Genomic DNA, 26,436 nt, shown 5'->3' with positions numbered 1-26,436 from the left:
GCGAATGGCTGCCTTTCTATAGAACACACGTAGTGCATTATGAATAGCCCGTTCAACAGGGTCTTGATTTTCAACTATTAGTCTTCGACAAGCTCTACGTAAAGCCAGCTTGAAACGATGCACCTCTGCCATTTCATTTTGGTTGGACAAGTTTCTTCAACCATTATCTAGACAACGCCGAACACCTTGTTGGTCAAAGGTTTGACCAGTTCGTGTTCGCTTGCGTCGGGAGATATCAATATCTCGGCACAAAGAACGTTGCTCAGTTGTCTGATTTGCCCTTGCTCACGAGATGTGTCAATATCCTGAATAACAGTACGTTGCTCATTTGGTAGTTTTGTCCGTGATCGCTTTCGACGAGATGTGTCAATATCCCGAATAACAGTACGTTGCTCATTTGGTAGTTTTGTACGTGCTCGCTTTCGACGAGAGGTGTCAATATCCCGAATAACAGTACATTGCTCATTTGTTAGTTTTGTATGTGCTCTTTTACATTTAGTATAATTCTCACCTCTTCTAATTTCCAGTCTCTGACTTTGTAACAGACTTTGTTCTTGACCTGGTATCCTCTGAATAAACATAGAATTTTCAGGTTGAGTTACCTTTCTCATATTACGAATCCACTGTCTGAGCGGACAATTTTCATTTAAATCATTAACCCTCTCCCCAATCCCATGCAAATAATTTGCATCACAATTTTCAACACTGCGATTACCTCAAGAAGTTCCTTGCTTATTTGATATCCTCTGAATAAGCCTAGAATTTTCAGGTTGAGCTGCCACCCTTATATTACGTATCCATTACCTAAGCGAGCAATTTTCATCTAGATCATCCACCTTCTCCCTTTGCGAAGAGATGTATTCATCATCTCCAACCCTTTGATTATCTCTAGAGGATTCTGGCCGATCATGTATCCTTTGAATATGCATAGAATTCCCAGGTTCAGCTCCAACTATCTGATTACCTATAAAGGATTTCGGCTGATCATGTTTCCTCTGAATATTCATAGAATTCTCAGGTTGATGAGCTGCCACCACCTTTAGATTCCGAAAAGGAGTCTCTGACATAATAAAGAAGACAAAAGAAGTACGTCTATATCGAATTGCACGTCTTCGAGTGGTTGGATATGAAATTTCATCCGCTGGACAGTTTAATCTCCTGATGTCTACTAAAAATTGGGCAAAATAGTTACATGGTCGATAATTATGAAGACGCGGCCGAGTAGTTGGTAGTGGAGTACGTAGATTCTGACGACTATAAAATCGACCAAAAAACCTATCAACTCGGTGCCGACTACGACGACTATAGAATCGACCAAAAAACCTATCTGCTTGGTGTACTTGTACTGGTAAACCTCCTTCCACCACTTACATTGGGTATTCAAACACCGAAACGAGAAAAGGAGGGACGAGTGGCAACCCTTCTTCCGTCCGTTTAATTGTAATACCTACATATTTGGCAAATTGGACCATTAAAAAGTTTTATGTTTTGCTTATAATTTTTATTCCTTTTATCTGATGGGAAGTTAACTAAGGGAAAAGTTTAGTAAACGGATTATAATAACATGACCTCAATATGGTATAGTTGCAAAATGCCAAGTAGTATTGATTTTCATGTAACCTAACTAAACAAAGAAAATGTTGTCTCTACTCCTATTATATAACCTATCAAGCCCAACCACGGTGGGTCAAAAATGTTAAAAAATTGCAACATATGATATATAAATATGATAACTTACTTTGTGATATCTAAAAAAAGCAGTGAACTTTGTACTATTGTTACATGATGTATAAATGCATTAATACTAACTAATGTATAAAAAGGAGTTAAGAATTTTTAGCGCATGAATTATATGAAAAATGCATGAGTTATATGACACCCATCTAACAATCACGTTAGTTAGAGGCTAAGTAAATAATAATCCCAATCATTCGTACAAATTTGAACAAGGAGCAAACCAAATTTGAATGAAGACATACCTCTTTCGGCTCAAATTTTTCCAAGAAACATAAAGACTTAGAAACAAAACATACCAACAGAATTGATCCTGCAAGGAAGGTAATAAATAATGGTTACCTTGTAAAGCCCAAAAACTCGAACAATTATATACCTAAAATATGTGACTTTTCTGAAAATTTTGGACAGGGTCTCCTCTGTATTTTCGACATTTCATAGATATAAAACCTATTATAACCTGAAAATTTAAAACAATATACTTATTGTTTTCATTGATTAACTCAGCTACTTAACCGTCTCGACAAATGCCAGCAACACTAGGACTTAGTATAACAAAGAACTTGAATGTCTCGACTATGCCAGATCATCCAAGCACCTCGTACAAAGCAATTACCAAAAACACAAATTAAATATATACTTTCGAGTTCCATAGTTATCAAAAGGTTTACATCATTAACAAATTCGAATGAAGACATACCTCTTTCAACTCAAATTTTTCCAAGAAACATAAAGACTTAGAACCAAAAAAGACCAACATAACTGATCCTGCGAGGACAAAACAAATAATGATTAGCTTTGGGAATATGTTGTAATGTAAACAGCTAGTGGACTTGCAAATGATTAATACTTATTAATTTTAAAAAAAAAAATTGGTTTGCTTCTAAATTGTTTGAAAAAGGGTTGAGTAATAAAGTTAAAATACATTTTCAAATAAATATGACTATATAAGTACAATCCTTGAACTTACATGCATGCATTTGCTGTAAACAAGTTAAGATTCTCAATCATTCAATCTCTCAAGTGGAAGTGGAGGTATAATGCAATCTTCAACAAATTCTCTGCTACGCTTTGGACCAAGTTGATTTAGTTCACTTATGGTAGAGGTATTGTGTCACACCCCAAATTTTCAGAAAATTTAAAATATAGAATTATCTAAAATATAATTATCTCAATCGTCACCCTATTCCATCTTCTGAAAACCCAGGATAAAATAAAACCCTAATAACCTATAACCAAACACGATATAGAAAAATGATATAAAATTAAAACCGAAAGAACAACTCTTCATTTACAAATAAAAAAAAAAATTACTAACCAACTCTATTACATCTGTTTCAAATCAAAACTTTCTACTTCATAAAACTTAAACCAGTAAGGCTCCAAAAGCGAATCCAAATCAAGCGTCGCCATCCACTGCATTCTACCATCTATGTTTCTATGAACACATCCACGTTGCAAAACAAAGCAAACATGGGTCAACAAATTAAATTTACTAGTATGAGTAAGACTAAAATAAAATATACAATACTACATTCAATCTTCTAATAAATACATATTAGATTACCAACTATTTTAATTTGGAAGACAAGATAGTTCCATTTTCCAAAACGGCATATAGTTTATTCCCAAGTAAAATTTCAATCCCAATATCTTGTAAATTAATTTAATTAAAATCTTACTTATAACCGCTTACGTGTAAGAGTAGGACAACGTCTCTGCATAAAAAGGTAATAGGTCCTACTTTGCAAAACAAAATTAGATTTCCCAAACGTAATCTTTTAAAGTATACATTTATTTCACTCTCACTGCAACCATCATTTTCGCCAATTATTTCCATCTCCTGTCGCCAATAATTTTCGTCAATTATTTCCATCTTCTTTCGCCAATAACTTCCGCCAATAATTTTCGCCAATTATTTTCTTCCCCTGTTGCAAATAATTTCCGCCTTTTTTCGCCAATAACTTATGCCAATAATTTTTGCCAATTATTTCCATCTCTTGTCGCTAGTAATTTCCGCTAATTATTTCCATCTCATGTCGCCAATTATTTCCATCTCATTTCGCCAATAACTTTCGTCAATAATTTTCACAAATTATTTTCTTCTCTTGTCGCCAATAATTTCTGCCTCATTTCGCCAATAATTTCCGTCAATAACTTTCGCTAATTATTTCCATCTCCTGTCGCCAATAACTTCCACCAATAATTTTCGCCAATTATTTCCATATCTTGTCGCCAATTATTTCCATCTTTTGTCACCAATAATTTTCGCAAATTATTTCCAAATCCTTTCTCTAATAACTTCCGTCAATAATTTTCGCCAATTATTTCTTTCTCTTGTCATCAATAATTTCTGTCCCCTTTCGCCAATAAATTCCGCCAATAATTTTCACCAATTATTCCCATCTCCTGTCGCCAATAATTTCCATCTCCTTTCGCCAATTATTTCCGTCTCCTTTCGCCAATAATTTTTTCTAATTATTTTTGTCTCTTGTCGCCAATAATTTTCACTAATTATTTTTGTCTTATTTCGCCAATAATATTCGCCTCTTGTCACCACCTACTGTCGCCTTTGACAATAGATTACGCACGCCAATACTTGTTGTCAATTCATTTTTTTTTCTTTAGATGTTCTTCCATTATTTTGTCTATATTCACTTCTTTGCTACATGGGCTTTACCCATCCACCAGAGAGGGGGAGATATATAGACCCCCACTTTGGGGCTTACTAAGCCCACGAATCCAGCCCAATACTAGGCCTAGTCCAACAGTTAAGTCCACGACTTTAATCTTAGCCCATCCAATAATTGGTTTATTCTTTAATATGTTCAGATTTATTATTCAATCAGAGAAAGACAAATCTATAAGAAATCAAATCTTGAATCATTCAAAAGGATAAGTCCTTCATGTATTCTACTTTCTCTACTAATTCATAAAAAACATTCTCTCTCACAACAAGGAACTACGTTGGAACTTGATCTCTAGATAACAGATATTGGGTACGTAGGCAACCATTATCTTGGTTCAGTTTCATCTCTCCCCACCATCAATTCTCATAGGTTTCTTAGTGTATATTACATAAAATTACTCTCATTGTGTTGAAGCTGATTATTGCGGAAACAATTGTGAATGACTGAACGAATCACACTGGTTTATTCATGTATTTAACGTTATTGATCAATCAATCTATCTGTTTGGTTTCATCACACCGTGGATGGGCTGGTGGAAGCATGGATATACGTTTTCTCATCTTTTACAAGAACTGCCTTCAATAATCTAATTAATTAACCGCCATCTATATCAAATCACGACGATAATCATGATACAGATAGCATATTACTTGTATTTATTTCCTTAAATGACAAGTTTAACCTCACAATTTTGCAAATGTAGGCTCACATTTCGAATACTTCGGACAATTGCGAGGTATATATATATATATATATATGACGTGATCATAATATGAGATTTAGTTTAAGTATTTCATAGTTTATAGGAGACTGAATTAGTTGAAATTTTGTAGAGATAATCTTCATGGTTAGTTGAACACATCCACAAAAAATTAGGCTACAATTAACGTTGTACATAAAGTTGTGGGCCGGGGTATGGTATAAAAATGGTGGTAAGTCATCTTATGCATCGTAAGCCACTTGAGAGGCAACCTTGATACAATGAGCCACTCTTAAAGGTTTATGGTTTTCATGGCCACCCTACCAATATGTTTTCACTTGTCTAATAAAGGGTGCAAAAGGGGGGGGTCCATGTATTATATCGTAGTCAACTACTTTCTCTCTCAAAAAGAGAGAATAATGAAACAATCAAACAACAGCTGTTTATATATCAGAACAATAGAGTAGTTCTGACATATATTTTAGTTCTGACATATATTAGTTTTGAAGCAAAAGGAATTACCAATGGAAGTCCTTTAAATGCATTAGTGGATCAGCACTAGCTGCAGGATCAAGAACCTAAACGCCAGCAGCAACTAGTCCTTTAAATGCAAAATCTCTTCTAAGTACTCCACATCTACTCCCTTTCAAGAAAAAAAAAATATACCAACATAAATAGCATCAGTCACTTTTTCAGTAATTTCAACATGAGATGGAGCGATTTTCTTAACTGTGAAACCAAACCTGTCGTATAAACCTTTTCGTTAACAAGTGGCTGCTATATATAAAAGGCCTTCAAAACTTGAGAGGAATGATACAGACACGATTCAACCTGCTTAAAAGGCCCTCTAAATTGCAACCTGCTTAAAGAAGCTTTGACGAAGCTCTAAAAAGCTACATCCATTCAAAAGTGCGACGAAACGCAACAAACACATACAAATAAAAATAAACAGAAGTAATCATAGAACATAACACAAATGAAATACCAAATAAAACAGAGATTATACTAACTTTTACTCAAAATAATACTTCTTCCAAGATTTACACATACTAAATTCAAACTACTAACCAAATACCCACCACTTAACATCCCATACAAATACAAATTGAGAACTTAGTCAAAGATGTCATAGACACCTGAATTTCCCAAAGATACAGTTCCAAAGCCCCGAGTCTAACTGATGGTTACCTCTAGAGCAACATCATTCAAAGCAGAAGCTACATCCAAAGCAACTGAAGTCGAGCACTCCTCCACAATTTCCACCAAAAACCCCAACTTAGGATAACTCATCATCGACAACGCCACATGACATAGTGAAAATCTCCTCCCTTTCACACCCAATACACCATAATCATTACATAGTTTCATTACATCTACCATCAAGTAATAACACATCTGACACATTCAAATCCAATGTTTAGTCTAAGACAATAACACCTTAACCAGCCACTTGATAATACACAAAACCGCTAAGAGAAGACAGACCAGCAACAACTTAAATATTAACATTTTGATTGAGTGAATTTCTGAATCAGTCGTTATCCTCCTTGTGCAAATAGAAGCTCGACTTTCAGTTAGGGAAAATGTTGGAGCTAGAACAGAAGAATTTTTTATATTTCAATTCATCAGTGATATTCGACGACGACGAGCTTCCATAATTATTTCCTTCATCCGCCCACTTAAAATAACTACATTTCTTATCATCAGGCAAATGTTCAAAAAAAAAAAATCGCAAACACAGAAAGGTCGTCTAGGATTCCTTTTGGTTATAAAGATTCAATTCAGTACTGAACTTCTACATATAGGGCACCTCATTTATAGATCGAATTTCACTGTATAAGGAAAAAAATTAAAAAATATCAAAATATGCAAATGTAAAATCACCTGAATAGTAAAATCAATTCTTCACAAAACTAGGTTGTACTTGATTTTGGGCTCAAAAAGCCAACTCAAGAACATTCGCTATCGCTCACTTGATTACGACAAGTTCAAATAATTTAAGTTGACATGTAATAAATATGGAACCTTAAAACAATAACATTAAGAAAAAATAGAAATGTTGATATGATGTGAAAGAAAAATTATACCCCTAGCTAGCAGTAAATCGGCTACAGGAAAATTAAAATCTAAAAATTAACATCCAATAAACACAACCTAGTTACCAAAAAAAAAATTACCATAGAAGCAGTTAATAAAACAATATACTTTTGAATATAATGAATAAAATTTGGTTTTGGTTCTTCAAATTTCAACCTAGCATAAATTAAACAATATACTTTTAAATAATGAAGAAAGCATACCTTAAATAATGACAACCACTAAGAAAGTTAATCAAAAAGCTCAATCATGTTTTTGGTGAGAAAATTGAAAATGGGGGTTTGAAATTGGTGAGAAATTTGAATGGGGGTTTGAATTTGGTTTATTTTTGGTGAGAAACACCTGTTTGTTCCAGTTTTCCCAAATTTTGGACGATTTGTATGAATTTTTCGATTGAATTGTTGGAAGCGATTTTGATTTTGATTTTGGTTGTTTGATTTCGGTTGAATTGTTGGTTTGAATAGGAGTAGCAAAATATTTCGCAAGTTTGTTTCTATTTTGAAATTTCTGTTAGATTATGAAATTTAATGTTTGGATGGATTTAGATGATCTAACGGTTGTGTTTCGGCTTTTCGATGGTTGTTTTATTTTTGCCTATCTACCTAGCCAAACCTAGAGACTCACTTGACTTGCTCTGATCGACCTGTTCATACATCTGACTTGATCTGGATTGGATGCCGCGAATGGTTTTAGAGAGTGAGTATTCTTTATGGGATGAATGAATTCACACTCAGATAACAAGGAATAATCCATGCACTTTGGAAGCGTAAAATTGTGTCCTGAATTCCCCCGAATAGTATACATTATCTCCATCAAGAATGTGTGGAGAATACATTAAAAGAAATTCTTCCTCAGTGAACCAATGGAATAAATAGTGGCCATCCAAAAGACCAATTGGAGAAGTAGGCTTTGAAGGGAAAGCAAAACAAAATTGATTCCAAATTTCATCGAGAGGTCGGTCAAAATCAAAGTAGTGGTTGCTTTCTTCTTCACAGGCCATTTACAGATTTAAAACAATATCTCAATCATGGTTTTGGCTACCTTGCCGACCAAACTCCTGAGGATGGGGTTTCAACTTTCAAGCAATCTGCTTGTTTCAAACAAATTCAACTTAGTATAACTTGGAACCCCTAAGCTCAGCTACCTTAATTGGTCGATTGACCAGTAATTTTCACTCTTCATCATCAATTTCGATTGTGCATGTGTCCGATCAACAAATCATCGAAGCAATGAAGATATTTAATTAATGATGTACAATTGAAGACATCAGCAAAAAGACTGGGTGAATGGCGATAATGTGCAGTAGAGGAAAATTCTCTATAATTTATACTATTAAGAAGAGGAAGAGAACATGACGCAGGAGAGAGAATGATATAAAATGAAAAAGTTAAGAAAACTGTTTTTAAGGCCCTGAGTTATTTTGTGCGAGAGAAACATAAATAATAAACACACGTGATATTCTTTTGTTTTTAGTTTGAGTCCGCACAGTCCGTAATTTACCAGTCCGTATAAGAGCAAAACTATATATATATTATTATTATTATTATTATTATTACCTTTCCTAGATTGCAAGAAATAATCCAACACCACCCTTCACTACTAATACTATTTCTTCTACTTCACTAGTGAAGAGGGCACTACCTTTCTATACTAGTAAAGATACATAAGATGGAGGTCCTTAGCGTATTGAATATCTTCGAGGTAGTTGACTAAGAAGATTGATTGAACTTGACTTGTGTTTATTTGATTTAACATAGAATAACTTTAATAATACTCTTTATTTAGTAAATTATATGGACTCTAAAGGGGATTCCTAAATTATATGGACTATAATATTTTATTTAGTAAGTTTGTTATTAGTAAGTTCTTAATGGAGATTGATACAAACTTTTCCGAGAAGTAGGGAATTTTCGTTAGTAAGAGACGTAATCTTCATTTTTTCTTTCTTGATCGAGTTTTCGTTAGTAATAATAGAGAAGTACTTTTGGCCAGCAAGAGACGATTTTCTTTCCTGATTTCTCGTGAGTAAAGAAATTGATGTGGACACCCTTAGAGAACTCAAAGAAATTGGTCCCAATGCCTATTTTCGAGCGAGTGAAAATAGCTCTCACAACCAACGCTTTTTTTTAATCACTCTCAAGGACAATTTTCGGGTGAAAATAACCTTGAAACCCAATTTTCGAGTAAAAATAATCCATAAAGACAAATAGCCCAGATTTAAAATAAATATTTTCCAATTTTACCCTCTTTGTTGTTTTACTATGAACAATGAGTGTTCATATCTTATGTTGATATATGAACAATGATTGTTCATATCCAAATTGGTGAACATACCTCATACAATATATTAATGTATGAACAATGATTGTTCATACTCTAATAGGTGTTCTTACTGATCATACATTAAGTTAAAGTATGAACATGAACATTGATTGTTCATACCCCAAATAGGTATGAACGTATGAACAATGATTGTTCATATAAACAATAGGTTTTTTTACTGATCATACATTATGTTGAGGTATGAACATTGATTGTTCATAGCTTTTGTTGAGGTATGAACAGTAATTGTTCATACTCCAATAGGTGTTCTTATTGATTATATATACATTATGTTGAGGTATGAACAATAATTATTCGTACCCTAAATAAATATGAACAATGGTTGTTCATAGCTTAAGTTGATATATGAACAGTGATTGTTCATACTATATACACCAGGTCGTTTTGGTTGGGTCAGGCCATTTATTATTTCGCAATAGGGGTATACTTGATTTTTTATCTAACCGAGCCGTTTTTAATTTCGCGTCAAGGGTATATTTGAACTTTGATCTACCCAATTATTTGTGAGTGATTAAAAAAAATAATGGTTATAGGAGTTACTTCTCCCCCTGATCATACTCCCTTCGTATAAAGTTTTGTTACTAAAAAAAATGTGTTCTCTATAGTTGCTTTGCCTACACTAATCTATTATCTATATACTAAAGCAGTGACCTCTGAAAGAGATTTTTCTCTCTCCTAGGTGGCACTCTAATATGAGAGGGAGACTTTTTTCTCTCCTATATAGCTTTCTACAATGCTTTCTACCATGCCACGTGGACTCTTTAGAGAGTTTGATTCAATTTCCACTTTCCAAAAGAATGCCTACTTACAATTAATATAACTCTACCACATGGTTTCTAATTTTAGTACAACTCTCCCAACTTAAGTGCAATTCAAATTAGTCCCCACAAATTCCGCCCAAACATAATTATGTTTAATTAGTAATTATTTCCTCAAAAATAGAAAAGAAATTACCACACAAATTCCGCACGTATAAAGAATATATCAATTATTTTCTAAAAAATAGGAAATATAATCTTATTACCCTCACAAATTATGTAGTATAGATTTTTCTTCAATGTTGGAATTAAATATCAATATAAGCCATTTAACAATACATACTCTTTTAGTACAACTCTCCCAACTTAAGTGCAATTCAAATTAGTATGTACAATTATTTCCTAAAACATAATTATTTTTAACTAACTATTAATTCATAAAAAATAGGAAAGAAATTACCCCACAAATTCCACAAAAATAATTATGTTTAATTAGCAATTATTTTTACCCCACAAGTTCCACAAAAATAATTATGTTTAACTAGCAATTATTTCCTAAAAAATACATAAATCTGAAGCTCTCTCCTAAAAATCTTAAAAATAATTGGAAGTTTTGAAGAGAATAGATAATGAAGCCATGAAGCCATAAAAGCACAGTAGAAAAGAATACAAATTAACCAGAAACTAGCATAACAAGGTGATTATGGAAAGAACAATGTTAAATATTCCTTGATTTCCATTCTCAACAACATAAATGGACTTCATATTATTATTCTAAGACTATCTATTTGCACCATAAACCGTGTGTATACAGACATATCATATACGCATTATCTTACCTCTAATGGTATTAACAATTTAGCTATGGGTAAAAGCATAAAATTTGAGTTAGAGGATGTCGTCATAAAATTGTAGGCATTGACACCATCAAAATAAATATGCATAATGGAACTTGAAATGAAACACACTCATTAAATTAAAAGTTGTAAAAGAATGACCATTGCATTGAATTAAGCAAGACTTGACACCAAGGCATCTCCATCCGCCCCTGTAAATAGATTTTGATCTTTCATGTTAGAATTAAAGAAAAGAATATCATTATTGTTGGCCAAGTAACCTTATTGCCAGTTAAGAAAACACAAAACGGGACTTAATTAGAGAATTGTGTGTTTGTTAAAAAATCATGAAAAAAAGTCTATAAACTATGTTATATACATGTTTAGGTTCCATCTTAATATAGAATCCATTTGACATAACATCATAAAAACCTTGGCTGGAAATGGGGCTTTTGCTTGGCCTTCAAAGGGGATTGGAGAATGGGACATATAGAATAGATTGATGATAGGTGCATTGGAGCATAGAACACACTTGGTCCAAATAAATACCTATTTTGAAATATTGACAGGTGGCCAGAATACCGCTAGGGCTGAGATCGACCAACTGTAACTTGGAAACAGACCATAATTTATTCAAAATCTATAAGAAGAAAATAAAGAATAAGATAAATTGAGTAGAGCAAATACACAAGGAGACTCTTAATTGTTGAGATAGCCAAAAGTTTTCGAATTAAGCTATCAAGTTTAATATTAAAGGGACGGGGGGAGATAAAAGAACTTGAATATTTTGTACTTATAAGTTATAAGTTCTTACTACTATAAGTGCTTGCTACAGTTTGTACCTACATAGATTAATTTTGATGTATTAGTTGGGGTGTTCACATGTGGTGTCAGGAGTTGCTACCAAATGCATAGTTAAAACCTTTTGTATATTGAAGGGTTTAACTAAAGCATCACATTTTGTGCTTGAACTAGATCGTAAAAAATTTAAATGTAAAATCTATAAAAATGAAGCATTTCCTATTAGGAAACGCTCGATCTATAGAGGAAGTTTAAATTTTATTAGCCTTAGAGATGAGGCGGAGAAAAAAAAATCGATCGTTCAAGTAATAAAAAATTATAGGGAAAAATGAGAGTAATAAGAGAGGAATATATATGTGGTATATATCCATCCATATTGAATTGTGGTACATCAATGATATAATCATTTTTTATTGGACTAAATTCAAATATAGGTCCTCTAATATATGAAATACAATAAAATATAAAAAAAAAATCAAATAAGGGAGACAGATGACTAAGGATTCGAGCCCATAACACACAATTTCATAAAATCCACACGGTTTTATTAAATCCGTACGATTTTCTTGATCTAAATCGATCGGGTTTTACATGAAGAAGATTTTGCTCAGCATGTTCTATTCGATACGGGTAGGAGAAGAACTCGACTCGGTAGTCATACAAATTGGTTGATGATTTTGAAAAACTGGAAACTGAAGAAGAGTCAACCGAGGATTGTGGTAGTCATTCACGAAAAGCCAAATTTTTAATCATTTTTAATGATAACTAAGTTATAAAGTCAGTTGTTGAATTGGACTCCTTATGGACATTACCTTGTGTATCAATTCCCAAACCAATCTTTTGCAACACCTTATCAATTCCCAAACCAATCTTTTGCAACACCTTATCAATTCCCAAACCAATCTTTTGCAACACCTTCTCACTCAATGCGTCAAAATATTGTCATGCAACTATTTGGTAAGTTTACAATTAATTCGAAACAAAAAACAAAGTTAATATATAGTGTCTGACCACCACATCAAGACATAAATAGTACTACCTACTATGACATACATAATTTTGATGTCTAGAAATTATAAATTAATTTTATGAACAACACCACCAAAAGCACAACTGGACAAGTAGAAGACGAGTCAATAAGGACAAGTGAATAACTAACATGTTGGTTACCAACATACTATTCTCAATAATACCAAACACACAGAAAATATGACTAGATAGCATCCGGATGATACATATCAAATCCAGTTCAACCCCCGATCCTATTTTCTGAATAATAAAAAATAATAAATGGCTTCAGAAGCACAAGTGGACAACATGCAATGATTGATTAAGTGTAGTCAGAGCACACAAATAACAAAATCTACCTACAATTCCAAAAAAGTATTACAAAAGATAAGTTATTGTCTGTTCAATTTCAGAGAACTTCACAAAAAAGTCTTCAGGAATCGATCAATCAAAGCAATAAAGATTCTCCATCATCTATGCTTTTTAGGCAGCACACTGTTACCCATTTGGAGTCCCCAACTAAGAGCAATTTGTGCAGGAGTCTTCAACAATTTCTCTGACACCATACTTAATCTTAGATGCTTACGCACAATCTTTAGCCATGCTAAACCAGGGGAACCTAATGGTTAACTAGCCATGCAGCCCGACCTGTGGCCGGGCCTATTATTCTTAAACCCATCATGTCTGGGCCTATATTTAAGGGAAGCACTTGGAAGTTTAACATATCCATATCCAATAAGTAATCCATATCCATATCTATTAACTAATACATATCCATATCTATTAACTAATACATATCCATATCCATATCCAATAACTAATACATATCAATTAACTAATCCATTGTTTTTTAGAATTTGTTTTTTTTATCCCATGCATATTTGAAATAATGAAATAATGCGTAGCTTTGTTTTTTGTTTTAGCATAACACATGAAAGGACAATTTTAATTTATATTAAATTAGAGAGCAGGCCAAATTCAGGGTTAGTTTGGTAAGAAGGCAAATAATTATTTTTCAAATATGGACTATTTTAAAAACTTTGCTGATGTGGCTCACTATGAGCATCTTGGGAGAAACGGATATTAATATAGGTAGGATATCCTTGCAAAGTGAAGGCCAGATATGGAAAAAAGCTATGTAAAGAGGGGTATAATATTAAAGTTATAAGTTTAAGTTCTTTAAAAGTTATAACTCACAGATAGGTGTACTCCGTTCAATTGGCAAAAGGCGCGCGACTGAGACTATTGCTAAGCTGGGTGGCATTCCACCTGATTGACAGCAGCAAGGACACTTGAAACTTCCAAAAGCTCTCCTAACTTTTTTGACAAAAAAATTCTAATACAAATAACACGAGACTTGCCAAAATCATAAAGACCCTCCACTGCTTTCCAAGGTACCAAGAAATTCAGGTTGGAAATTCATGTGAATCTATTACAGTTTTCACACATGGGAAATTATATGTGGCGGTTTTAAGAACAACATCTAGACAAGGATTGAGATATATATCTAAATTATCTGGATAATGTAGTTGAATCATTAAAATGTGAGAATAAGACCTCATTAATGATTTGACCTTATTTTGGATGTAGAAACTAGAGCATGTATACTGATTACTCAAAGCAACATACATGCAAATATACAATGATATACACTAATACAATTATACACAATTACACATGACCAAGTACAATAAAGATTGTAGAACAAAATTTTCTTTCTCTAATATAATAGGCCCACACAGGAACATAAACAACTTATCTAGCCTATTAGTTTAAAAATCTCAACAAAAAAAGAATGAGCTTCTCGGAATATCCCATAGCATCAGTGTTACTTAAACAATTCAACAACCGAACTGTTACCTATATCACATTACTGTGAACTAAAATACTGGACAAGTTAAAGAGGTGCTGAGGTGGGATGGTCAACGAAATATTATATTTCCAAGGAAACAATAAACAATGCAACAATATACTATACATTACTACATATTTAATAAATTACCAATTCTCTATAATGGATTTACTCATTGCACTAAAAAATTTATTTAAAAACAAATATATCAAATATATACCTACAATAACACTGTCAAGAACGAAGAAGAACTGTTAAAGGAGACAAATGTAACTGATGAAGAACATAAAAAAAATTTAAAAATCCAAAAAAAATATAATAACTTCAAATTAATCCAAAGAGAAATGAAGTAATAATTTCATTCTCAGTTTCAAGTTTCAACTAAAAAATTGGACACAGGTTTCACAAAAAAAGGTTGAAATAGGAGACACCAGGACACATGCTCTAACTCAATAGACACATACTCTTCACTCTAATAACAACTAAGTTTGGACTAATTACAATAGCCAAGCCCAAAGCCCATTAAAGTATCAGCTATTAAAGTCAGTTTATATGTAAGTCGAATCCGGTATGACTCTCAATAGTCTCAATTCAAATATATGAAACAAGTTGGCAGTACTAAAAAACTGCAATTGGAACAGTATATACGTCCAGTGTTTTTAGGGTTTGGAAGGATGACATATCTGGTTGCAGACTATTTTTTCCAAGTAATGCAAGTCACAGAAATAAACATAATGGTTTTGAAAGTTTTTTTTTTTTTTTTAAACTCTACTTCAACTTGGAAACTTCAAGTGATGATAGTAAAATTAGTAGTGGGTCACTGCCTCATTGGTTGGCTTAGTTGTTTATACTCTTAGGAGTCTTACGCAAAAGAACCACACATTTTGTACTTGAATTAGACCATAAATTTTTTAAATATAAAAATTATCATAATAAAGTATTTCTTTTACATCACGGAAGATACCTAAGGTTGTGTTTGTTTACTGGCAAATCTTTAGTAGGAAAATATGAGATTTGCCAGTGTTTTCTCACTAGAGATTTGCCAGTAAATCTCATATTTTTCTACTAGAGATTTGTTAGGCAAATATCTAGTGGGAAAATTTCTGTTTGCCAGTATTTGTTTGCACAAATTTCTAGTGGGAAAATATGAGATTTGCCAGTTTTGCTAGTGTTTGTTTACATCATTTTTTTCCCGTGGCAAATGAAATTTCAACTTTTTGCAAATATATATTTTTTGTTTCCAAACTCAATGAAGTCTAAAAAAAGCTAAAAATAAAATACAAAATAAATAAAATTAAAGACAATACAACTCAACATTAATAATAATAGTATGTCTTTTGAAACAACCATAAAATAAAGTCAAAGTGCAATAGACCTTAACAACAATTGTTATCCAAACACATATAAAATGTCATTGTACCTTAGATAAATTCTATTTCTGTACTTTCCCATACTCGGATCACGTGCTATGGCTTGATCCCAAACCTCGTTGCTAGCTATGATATTATGTTCTTCATAACTCCATTCAAACCACTGTTGCATAGTTACACTAGCAATATCGCGTGCTAATCATCGTAAGGTCTTCACTCGCTGAGTTACATGACTAATAGTCAAGTCGATACCAAACTTGATATTGGAGTGTTTCTCTTGCACGCTCTTTTGATATTGGAAGAAATCTGTTCTCATTCTTATAACCTAGAAGTACCTCGTTATGGAATGTATCGATAAGGACATTGTCCATCGCATTGCCATATCTAAATAATAAACATACAAATTAAGTTGATATACTTAAAAAAATGATAAGTTAAGAAAGTGCATTAGGATAATTAGTAAAACAAACTTGGTCCATATGTCGTTACAACCACATAAACATAAATTTAATTAGAAGACTCCACAAACATATTGGACTAGTACAACTACAAGACAAATAGTAATTTGACCATTACAACAATTAAAATAACTAGGAACACCATGACCAAGTAGTGGACGTAGACCCAATCGTCGCGTTGCTCAGCTACATGACCTCTCATATATTTCTATGTGAGGTGCATATGGAACTTCTATGTGAGGTGCATGTGGAACGTGAGAAGCTAGCACTTAGGAATGTTGTGAATTTGTCAATTTGGTCTCTTCGATGGGTCATGTGCACCTACGAATAATGGATTCCGAAGACATCTTACGCTGAAGGTGAGTGGCGGCCAATCTATGTTCAGCTTCTTATATGGACTTACATTCGTAGTAATTCACGTTACTATAACCATTCACTTGGGCTTTCCAGTCATCCCAATTTGTGTACACTTCGCGATTATTTCCCTCGAGCACTACGTAACACACATGCTTTCCCATTCATGTGATCATATTAGAAAATGACCATAGAACATACAATTATTTTTACAACATACAAAATGGCCATAAAATATACAATTAATTTTACAACATACAAAATGGTCATAGAAAATAATTATATATATAAAATAATGCAGGCCACATGCATAGGCAACAACAATTATATATCTACACACTTAAGTTCAAGTGTATTAATGACTTTTATTTGTGCTCTATCTATCAGCCAATGTTTTCTTTCATCTTTTTGAGGTTTGGATTGTGTCTGGAATCCAAGGGAATCCAAGGGACGCCTAGAGAGTAGTGATGGGTATTGGGCTATTTGTTCACTTTTTCAAGGTTTAGATCATATATAAATCTTTGTACTGTATTAGCAATTCAAAATCAGAAAAATACTACAATCTACTAATTACGAACCATTCATATATTATATAAGATATATAATAGAATTAAGCCCACACCACTACATCTACTAAATACTACAATCCAGTTAGATTGCTTTAGTTATTGCACCCACACCACTGCATCACCCTAATTCTAACCCACCAACTAAAGGTTGGCACACCACTGCATCACCCACACCACTGCATTACCCGCACCACTCACACCAATGCAACACCCACCCACATCACACAACTCACACACTCAGCACACTCACACTCTCACTTAGTTCCACCTGCACACGCAGTAGCAGCAACACCCACACCACTGCATCACCCGCACCACTCACACCACTGCAAGACCCACCCACATCACACAACTCACACACTCACACTCTCACTTAGTTCCACCTACACACACAGCAGCAACAGCAGTACCCACACCACTGCATCACCCGCACCACTCACACCACACCACTGCAACACACACAGCAACAACACCACCTACAACACACCACACACACAGTAGGAACACCACCTGCAACACACCACACCACACCAGCACTCTACACACACACAGAACCTCCACCATACCTCCACTAGCACACACACACAAGTTCATAATAAAGCAGTTCATAACATAATAATAAGTTCATAACAACTTCAAAAGAAATGAGCATTCCCAAAGCATAAGAGAGTTGCTCATAAGAGACAAACACAAACAATGAACACACTCCCAAAACACAAGAAAGTTGAACATAAGAGACAAACACAAACAACGAACACACTCCCAAAACACAAGAGAGTTGCACATACAGAGTTTGAAAAACAAACAACTAACAAGTTCATAACGTGACCACCATAATTAACATTGACCCTCACAGTCCTGCCTGGTGAAGCTTCCTAAACAGCCAAGGTGCCTTCATTTCCTCATCTTGCCCCAAGAAGATCTCCATCAGTTTATCATTCTCTCCCATCAAGTCTAGTGACCTCAAATAAAGTTCTGGCTCCATGTCAGGAAGAGCTTTCAAAGCTTCCTTCAGCATTTCTATTGGCTTCACTGGGGCTTTGAAGGACTTGGCTATTTCAACCATGGCTTCAGTAAACACCTTGAAAGAAGAGGGTTCAGGTATATCCTCAAAGAACCAAGACTTCTTACCCTTTTTGGCAGTTGGGGTAGTGCTTTTAACTCCACTATCATCTTGAGAACCATCACCTACAGCAGGTGAGCTTTCACCAGCTTGAGAACCATCACCCCCTCCATTGGATTGCTCTCCAACATCTAAATATGATCCATAGTTAGTTTCAATGCAAGTTAGAAAAATAAAAAAATCAACTCTCTTTATTTCAAACCTGGTGAACCTCCTAAATCGACATACGAAACCGTAATATCGTCATCAAACCCACTATTGCCCCCTTCTCCAGTTGCAAAGTCTTTCCCAAATATGATACAACATTGATCATAATGAGGAAACATTTTCTGTCTAAGGGTTTTGGCTTCAGGATGTGCCTTCACGTAGCTCGCCCATGCATCATCATCTGCTTCAATTTTCTTGTTGTCTTGGTTAAAAGAGAGACCAAAACCACTCGCGTCAAGTACATGTTTGGCAACTTTCCAATTTTTCTTCATAGTTTTTAATCTCGATCGGACATTGTCAAAAAACAAGAGTCATATTTAGTTGTCGATTTATTTCATCAGCAGTTCGCTTAAGACTCTATGTCCTCCAACCATTATCAGCCTTCTTTCCCCCACTAGCAGCTTCCTCCAATAACACCTCAACCAAGATCGCTTCCATGTTTGGATACTATCTTACTTGGGTCTTATTTGTTATTTCCCAATCTTTACGTTTTCCATTGCCATTATCCATTGGATTCACACCACCACTTGCCATACCTAGTTTGAAACAAATAATAAAGAAAACTCCATACTTATTCAACACTCAATAAAACATAGTACTTAAATAATAAAACATGGTATTACAAGAAACATTATAACTAGTCTTGAAACAATAGCAAAAAGTTATAAATAGTTATCTTGCCACATTGCCACATTGCAATTGACAAAAACTTTTCTTTATTACAAAAAAGTTACTATAACAATCCACCTAATAGCAATGTTTACATATCATTGTTATCTTGCCACATTGCAATTGACAATTCATCCCTAAAATTAGTCCACTCCCGGCTAGGTTGCATATCAATATGAAAATTTTCATTCATTTGATTGTTTTGAGCATTCAAAATAGGGTCAGCCTCTGCCTCATCCCCGCTAAGCTCCTCATCGCTCAACGTACTATCAGGATCTTCTTCTCGCAAGTAGTTATGCAAACCACAACATGCAAGGATCACTTTTGTGTGTATCTTGACATCATGGAATTGGGGGTGCCTTAGAAATTGGGGGTGCCTTAGATACGCAAATCTTTTTTTCAAAATGCCAATTGTTCTTTGCACAACAGTACGCAAAGACGAATGACGGAAATTAAACTGTTCTTTGTGATTTTGAGGTTGAACCTCACCTATCTCTTTGAGATGGTACAGCACACCGCGATAAGGTGTGAGGAACCCTGGGACTAAAACAAAACCATCATCCGCTAGATAGTACTTGCCACCTTAAATTGAAGACACAAAGTAGGTTGATAAGTAACTAGTCATTCAACACTGAACAAAGGGTGTTTAAGTTGTAAAGTATACCAATGGGTAGAGTAAGCTTATGCCCTGGACGAGACACGATACTTCTCAACAATCGTCCATCGTGGGCAAATCCCTCCCACCCTACGAGTACGTATGCGAACTTCATGTCAAATGTGCAAGCCACCAACACATTTTGGGTGTTGTTACCCTTCCTATTACGATACCTAGCATGTTGCTCCAATGGTAAATTGATTGGAAAGTGTGTACCGTCAACTGCACCCACCGCATCCTAACAAAGAAAACTCATTAAGATTGAATAAACTCTCTAACCTTGAAATAACACTCATCCTGACCTGTGTAAGAAAAAGTTGTCTAACCTTAAAATAGCAATGCCAATGATGTGTATTGGAGCACTCGCAAGGAGAGTTCTCAGCAGTAACATTTGTTACTAACTCCCTAAATAATCGAAGTAATGCAGCCAACACAACATGGAAGTAACGGTGGATTGTTTCTTCTAAGCGCAAGAATTGAAATCCTTCATTTCGATTACAGATGTCATGCCCAATAGTGTGAAGAAACAAAGCCACTTGCTCTTCGACGGTGACATGTCTACTATCAAATGGACCATGACCACGCAAACGAGTGCACAATTGACGAAACATTCCTCGTCTCATCCTTAGTTGCTCATGAAAAAATCTGTCAGTGGTAGTATACATCCTACCCAACACAATTGCCCGTACAAAATCCCAATTTTTACAAGGAGCTCTAATAAGAGCAGGGGGGGGAGGCCCTACGCCTAGGCCTATACTCCTTATATACCTTCTCCTATACCACCATGTCATCATAATATGACCCATCATAATAATAAAAAGAGTCGCAACTAGTCTACGCTCACGTTCTGTTCTCATTTTACAAAAACTCAAATAGAATAAACCATATATTTAACAGAAAGTTCATCAACTAGAGATAACAAATCAACAAACATTTAAATTCACTCAATGGTTATTAACATTAACAAAAAAAGTACAAGAAAGTCGAGACAATCAACATAGTAATAATAGCTAAAACACCAACATAGTAATAATATCCACAATCACTACACCAAAACAGCAAATTTGTGACGGCTATTTGGCGTCACAATTATTTTTTGTGACGCCATTTTGGCGTCAAAAATTTGGCGTCTCAATTTGTGTCACTTTTTTTGTTGACGACGAGATGGCGTCATTAAATATTTGTGACGCCATTTTGGCGTCAGTAATTTGTGACGGCACTTTGGTGTCACTTTTTTTTTTGTGACGGCATTCTGGTGTCACAAATATTTGTGACGGCTTGTTGGCGTCAGTTATTTATGACAGCCCTTTGCAATTAGTGACGCCTAACAGGCGTCACAAAATATCATTTAATTGAAAAAAAGTAACTTTCGTTTTTGATTGCCATCCTGTTTTTCTTTTTTCTCCCCCTTAAATCACTTGCATAAATACAACCATAAAAACCCCAAACGCCAAAATTTGACAAAGCATATATCACAAAATGATTAACACAAAAATATATAAAAAAATCTACCAATATAATGTAATCACTCGACTACAACTCAAGATCACATATTAAGTATTCAAGTTCATCTATGAGCAAAAAGTAATGGAAAAAAATTCATCATACATTTGTTTTGTATTCTGCAAACTAGTGAATAAAGGCAAATAGTGAGAATGTAGAAGTTATATAGACAAAAAAAGTTGTACAGGAGTGCTTCAAGACTCCACATGCTAGTTGTACCATCCTTTATAGGTTGTCCTAATCCAAAATAATTAGTGATCCATGTCTTGTCTTTGGCACTTAACAAACAAGGCTGTAAACACGTGATATATACGTTTTGTTAAGTCCTCTAACACTGGAAATATGTGTACATAGTGGACTAGAAGTCTAAACGAAAGTACATTTCTTATTATAAAAAATCTAGGATACAATTAAGATGTTCACACAATTTAAATTGTGGTCCAAAAAATAAAAGATGAATTAATGTAAAGGTGCAGCATATAAAATACCTTGAAGACCCGCTCGACAAACCCACTTTGTATAGCGTAAGGCATTCCCTCAAACAATAGGAGTTCCACCTGCCTTTTCAACTCAACAAATCCTCCAAGAATCACTAATGTAAACAAATAGATTACTTTTTCTTTAATTAACTTACTTTTTACTGAAACCACATTATTATTGGAGGGAAACTAGATAAGCAAAGCACCACAAAACTGAATATATATATTTTTTATGCATATTGAAAGTTAGGGGTTAAGCAGAACCCTTCAGTACTATTATAACAAGAATATGTCTACACCTACCGAGATTGGTGCGTACTACTTTGGTACTACCCTAGACCATTATGTTCATGATGACTACCAACATAGTTCCCAACACCCATGACCTAACATACATAGATGGACTAAATTAGCTATGAACACAAAACAAATGCCTAACATAGAAAACACATGCTATGGACACAAAACAGGCCTAACAATAGACTTTGTTATTAACAATTAAGGTGATCAATCATATACCTTGTAATTTGTAGCCAAGAGGGCAAGGTAAATCCCTTAGTGTGCGAGGAGATAAGTTAGCTTTAATGCTAACTAATGACCTAAAATTTAGCATCCTTTAATCTTTATCTGTCCTTCTACTAACTAATGCTAACAGGTGTAGGTAAAACCATAGCTAAACTGTGTAGCTAACAAGTGTAGAACCATAGCTAAACTGTGCTAACAAGTGTGAATATCATAGCAAGAAGCATAATAATTACAAGACACAAGTACAAACAGTTCATTACTAATCTAAAATTCTTGACTTAAACAATGAATATGATCATAATAAATATAAAAAAGGAACGGTATACTCACAAAGTTTCAGCAATAAGAACTGAAATTACTAGAAATCCAATAATGTGGATAACAATGCTCTTTACCATAGCAACCAGTTCCTTGTTTAATGTTAATATATATTGTTGCTTGTCCAGAGCCAATATTATGCACCATAGCTATGAATGGTTCCTGTCCTATGCAAGTCATCATTACGCAAGTGTTGTCAAGGCACTAAACCACATTAGCTATTCAATAACAATATGAGACAATAAATTGAAAGCTACAAACCACACCCACTAAATGGAAATCAATGAATAATAATCTTCCTCCTGTAATTGACTATCCCCCCTTCTTAGCCATAGCAAAACCTTTACCATCACCCCTTATTCTCCATATCATAATTATATACTCACCTGGAGGTGTGAACACTAGCTATGGCCGCCACATGTATCTGCCTTGATCTATCTGAAAGACTCGCAAAAGAGTGTCTAAATTCTAAAAAATAAATAAATAAATAATTAGAAAGACAATAGAAACCAAGGGCAAAAAGTAGGGTACTTATTCTCGACGTCCCCATAAACGGGGAAGATATCTCAATCGTGGGCGTCCTAACACTTAAAAACTAGTAAATATAAACTTGACTCTTGAACATTAATATTGCCTATAACATCGATTGAAGATTAGGTTCCTACACTAATTAATCACAAGAAATAATAATGTCTACTAATGGAAGATATTATGAATGTCACCGGCGGCTAGAAAAGGATGTTAGTTTTGTAACTTCGATGGAATGAGATAACTTATTTTATGCTCGCTCCTCATGGATGCCAAAAATATAATAATGGAGACCACATGCCTCTAATATCGTATATCCATATGAAACCAACAAGATATCCAAAGGAAATATGTAGTAGAGTTCTCATCAAAACATTACTGTTGACTTCCAAGAAAATCATTTACAAAATGTAGACTTTCTAACAACTTGTAGAGGTCAACTTGTTGCCTTGTGTATGATTAAAGACGCGAACTTTCCATATTAAGCTTTGGAATTCAAAAGTAATAAATTTCACTAGTTTCATTTATTGAGTTCTATGATTCTTATTTTCTTGTTCCCTTTATAATTCATTTTTCATATCAATAAATGATGATCTACACTCCTAATAAAAAGAAATGGAAGCTGCTTGTGCATGAAACAAATCCCTAATTAAGCCAAGGCTTTAGTAAGTGAAGAGGCACACAGTTACACGGTAGTAGGGTGCTTATTCTCGAGGAATGCTAATTAAACCAAGGGCAAAAAGTAGGGTGCTTATTCTCGAGGAATGCTAGCTAGCGAGCCAATCACCTATGTAATAGGCTCGGAAACACTCTGCTAGAAGCCAAAAAAAAAAAACTAATTGAGTGTAACTTGATCTCATCCTTTTTCTTGTATCATAGTTTTCTTTCGGATTTGTTGAGATAATAAGTGGAATTGCATTTTTCTTCTTTATATGGCATATATATCTGATTTATATGGAAAAAGTAATAGGTATTATTTTTTAGCCTTAATAACCCAAAAATGGAAAAATAAAAAAGAGCAAAGTACTACTGGTAGTAAGGGAATGGTGGTGCTGGTAATGGGTGGTATCCCATTTGGGTAGGGTTGTGTTAAAAAAGAGATGGGTCAAATGGAGAGAGAAAATGTGAAAGTGTGAACTGACTCAAAGTGATAAGGAATCATGTTTTTCTTGGCATCTAGCAAAAGTGTTTTTGAGCCCATCACACAATTGAAATTCTAATAAATCTAATTTATGGCAACACGAAGAAACAAAAAGGGGGAACACTAGAAAGTATATGAAGAAACCCCACTTCATTTCTCACTGTCTAAAAGTTTTGCCAATCAATACCTTCTATTCAAATTGATCAAATCAACACAAACACGTGCTCTACAAGGTTTATGCAATTTGAACTTAATAAGCCCACATTGGCTAAAGTATACAATCAGCCCTTTCGTAATCTATGGCATAACAACCCATGAACAAATTTCAAACTGCTTAACACAACATAAATAATGCAAACTAAAGAAACTTAATCATTCTCAAACTACTTCACACAAATTTGAAACCAATTACAACACAATGCTAAAACCTTGCATCCATGATAAACACCAACAAACCAACACTCTTAATCTCATTACACAAATGACCATGAGATAGATGCTTAATTTGATGGGCCTATCACCTTCACCTTCACATATAGCAGACTAGGAAGCAGGAACACTATATGAACAAGGGAGCAAACTCTTATACATAGTACCAATCCTTAGACAAACCCCCCTCACCACTATATATATATATATATATATATATATATATATATATATATATATATATATATATATATATATATATGCAACATAATGATATTCTATGTACATAATATATACACAAGAAGCACGATCGCCCTCATACAAATATGCATGATGATAGCCCTAAGTTTTATCCATTAAAATAAATGTTAATAAGTAAATTACCTTATGAATATACCAATTGTAAAGGCAATTTCATTCATGACTCCTATATATCCATATGGAGCGGTCAATTTCTCACCCTCTATGTAATCCCCACTAACCGATAAGAAATTCAAGCTTAGGGAAGAGCTGCACAAAAGAGAGGCTTATAAATATAATGAATTTAAAATTTTATGTAACTGCAAGAGAGACGAGTAGAGGTCAACTTGTTGCCTTGTGTATGATTAAAGATGGGACTTTCCATATTAAACTTTGGAATTTAAAAGAAATAAATTTCACTAGTTAAGCCAAGGCTTTAGCAAGTGAAGAGTCACACAGCTTACACGGTAGTGTTTAAAAAATACAGCTTGATGACAACTTGTCAAGGAAACAAATACATTCACGTGTCTTGAATTAAATTTAGTTAGCCCATCTAGGATTGAAGCTTTCATTGTTTGAACATAACATTGTGAATCTTTGAGTAACTTAAGTTCCATAAAGTTGGGAAGAACCCTAGAACTACTTCAAATGGAAATCTAATTAATCCCAATTCCAGAAACATCCATCTGTGCAATCATTAAATATGTAAGTTTAGGTCACCAAACGAATAGTTAAACTTCCTCAAGTTCACCAAAATTTATCAATAATTACGACTAGAAAAGAAATTTAGTTGATTTTCTCCCGTAGTTCAAATTGAAAATGAATTTGATGTACGAGAGAAATCAAACCGAAAGCACAAAAAAATGATATTTGAAAAAAAAAATCAAGAATCAAAAGAAGAAAATCAACTAACCTGGTCTAATTCTTGTCATCAGGTTATCTTGTCTATTAAAGGAGTGTGAAAGAGGAGAGAGAAGGTCAGATAAAGTAAGAAGAGGGGAGAGAGTTCAGTTTGAGGGAAAGATTCTTTTCGGTGGTAGAGAAGAGAG

The 26,436-nt window shown here is 34.1% G+C and overlaps 1 protein-coding gene across 1 annotated transcript; it reads right to left on the bottom strand.

Moving 5' to 3' along the window:
* Positions 1–19,660: 19,660 nt before the first annotated feature.
* On the bottom strand, positions 19,661–21,081 carry LOC147514553 (uncharacterized). The gene is made up of 3 exons (XM_086592619.1): positions 20,551–21,081; positions 20,234–20,462; positions 19,661–20,151 (listed from the first exon to the last, which is right to left on the bottom strand). Exons 1-3 carry the CDS (start codon positions 21,079–21,081, stop codon positions 19,661–19,663), a joined length of 1,251 nt encoding a protein of 416 aa, XP_086448745.1.
* Positions 21,082–26,436: the final 5,355 nt, after the last annotated feature.

Source organism: Coptis chinensis, chromosome 2 (assembly GCF_015680905.1).
Source record: "Coptis chinensis isolate HL-2020 chromosome 2, ASM1568090v1, whole genome shotgun sequence".
Lineage (NCBI taxonomy): Eukaryota > Viridiplantae > Streptophyta > Magnoliopsida > Ranunculales > Ranunculaceae > Coptis > Coptis chinensis.
The sequence above is the reverse complement of the archived record's forward strand: the minus strand, read 5'-3'. Positions and strand labels throughout refer to the sequence as shown.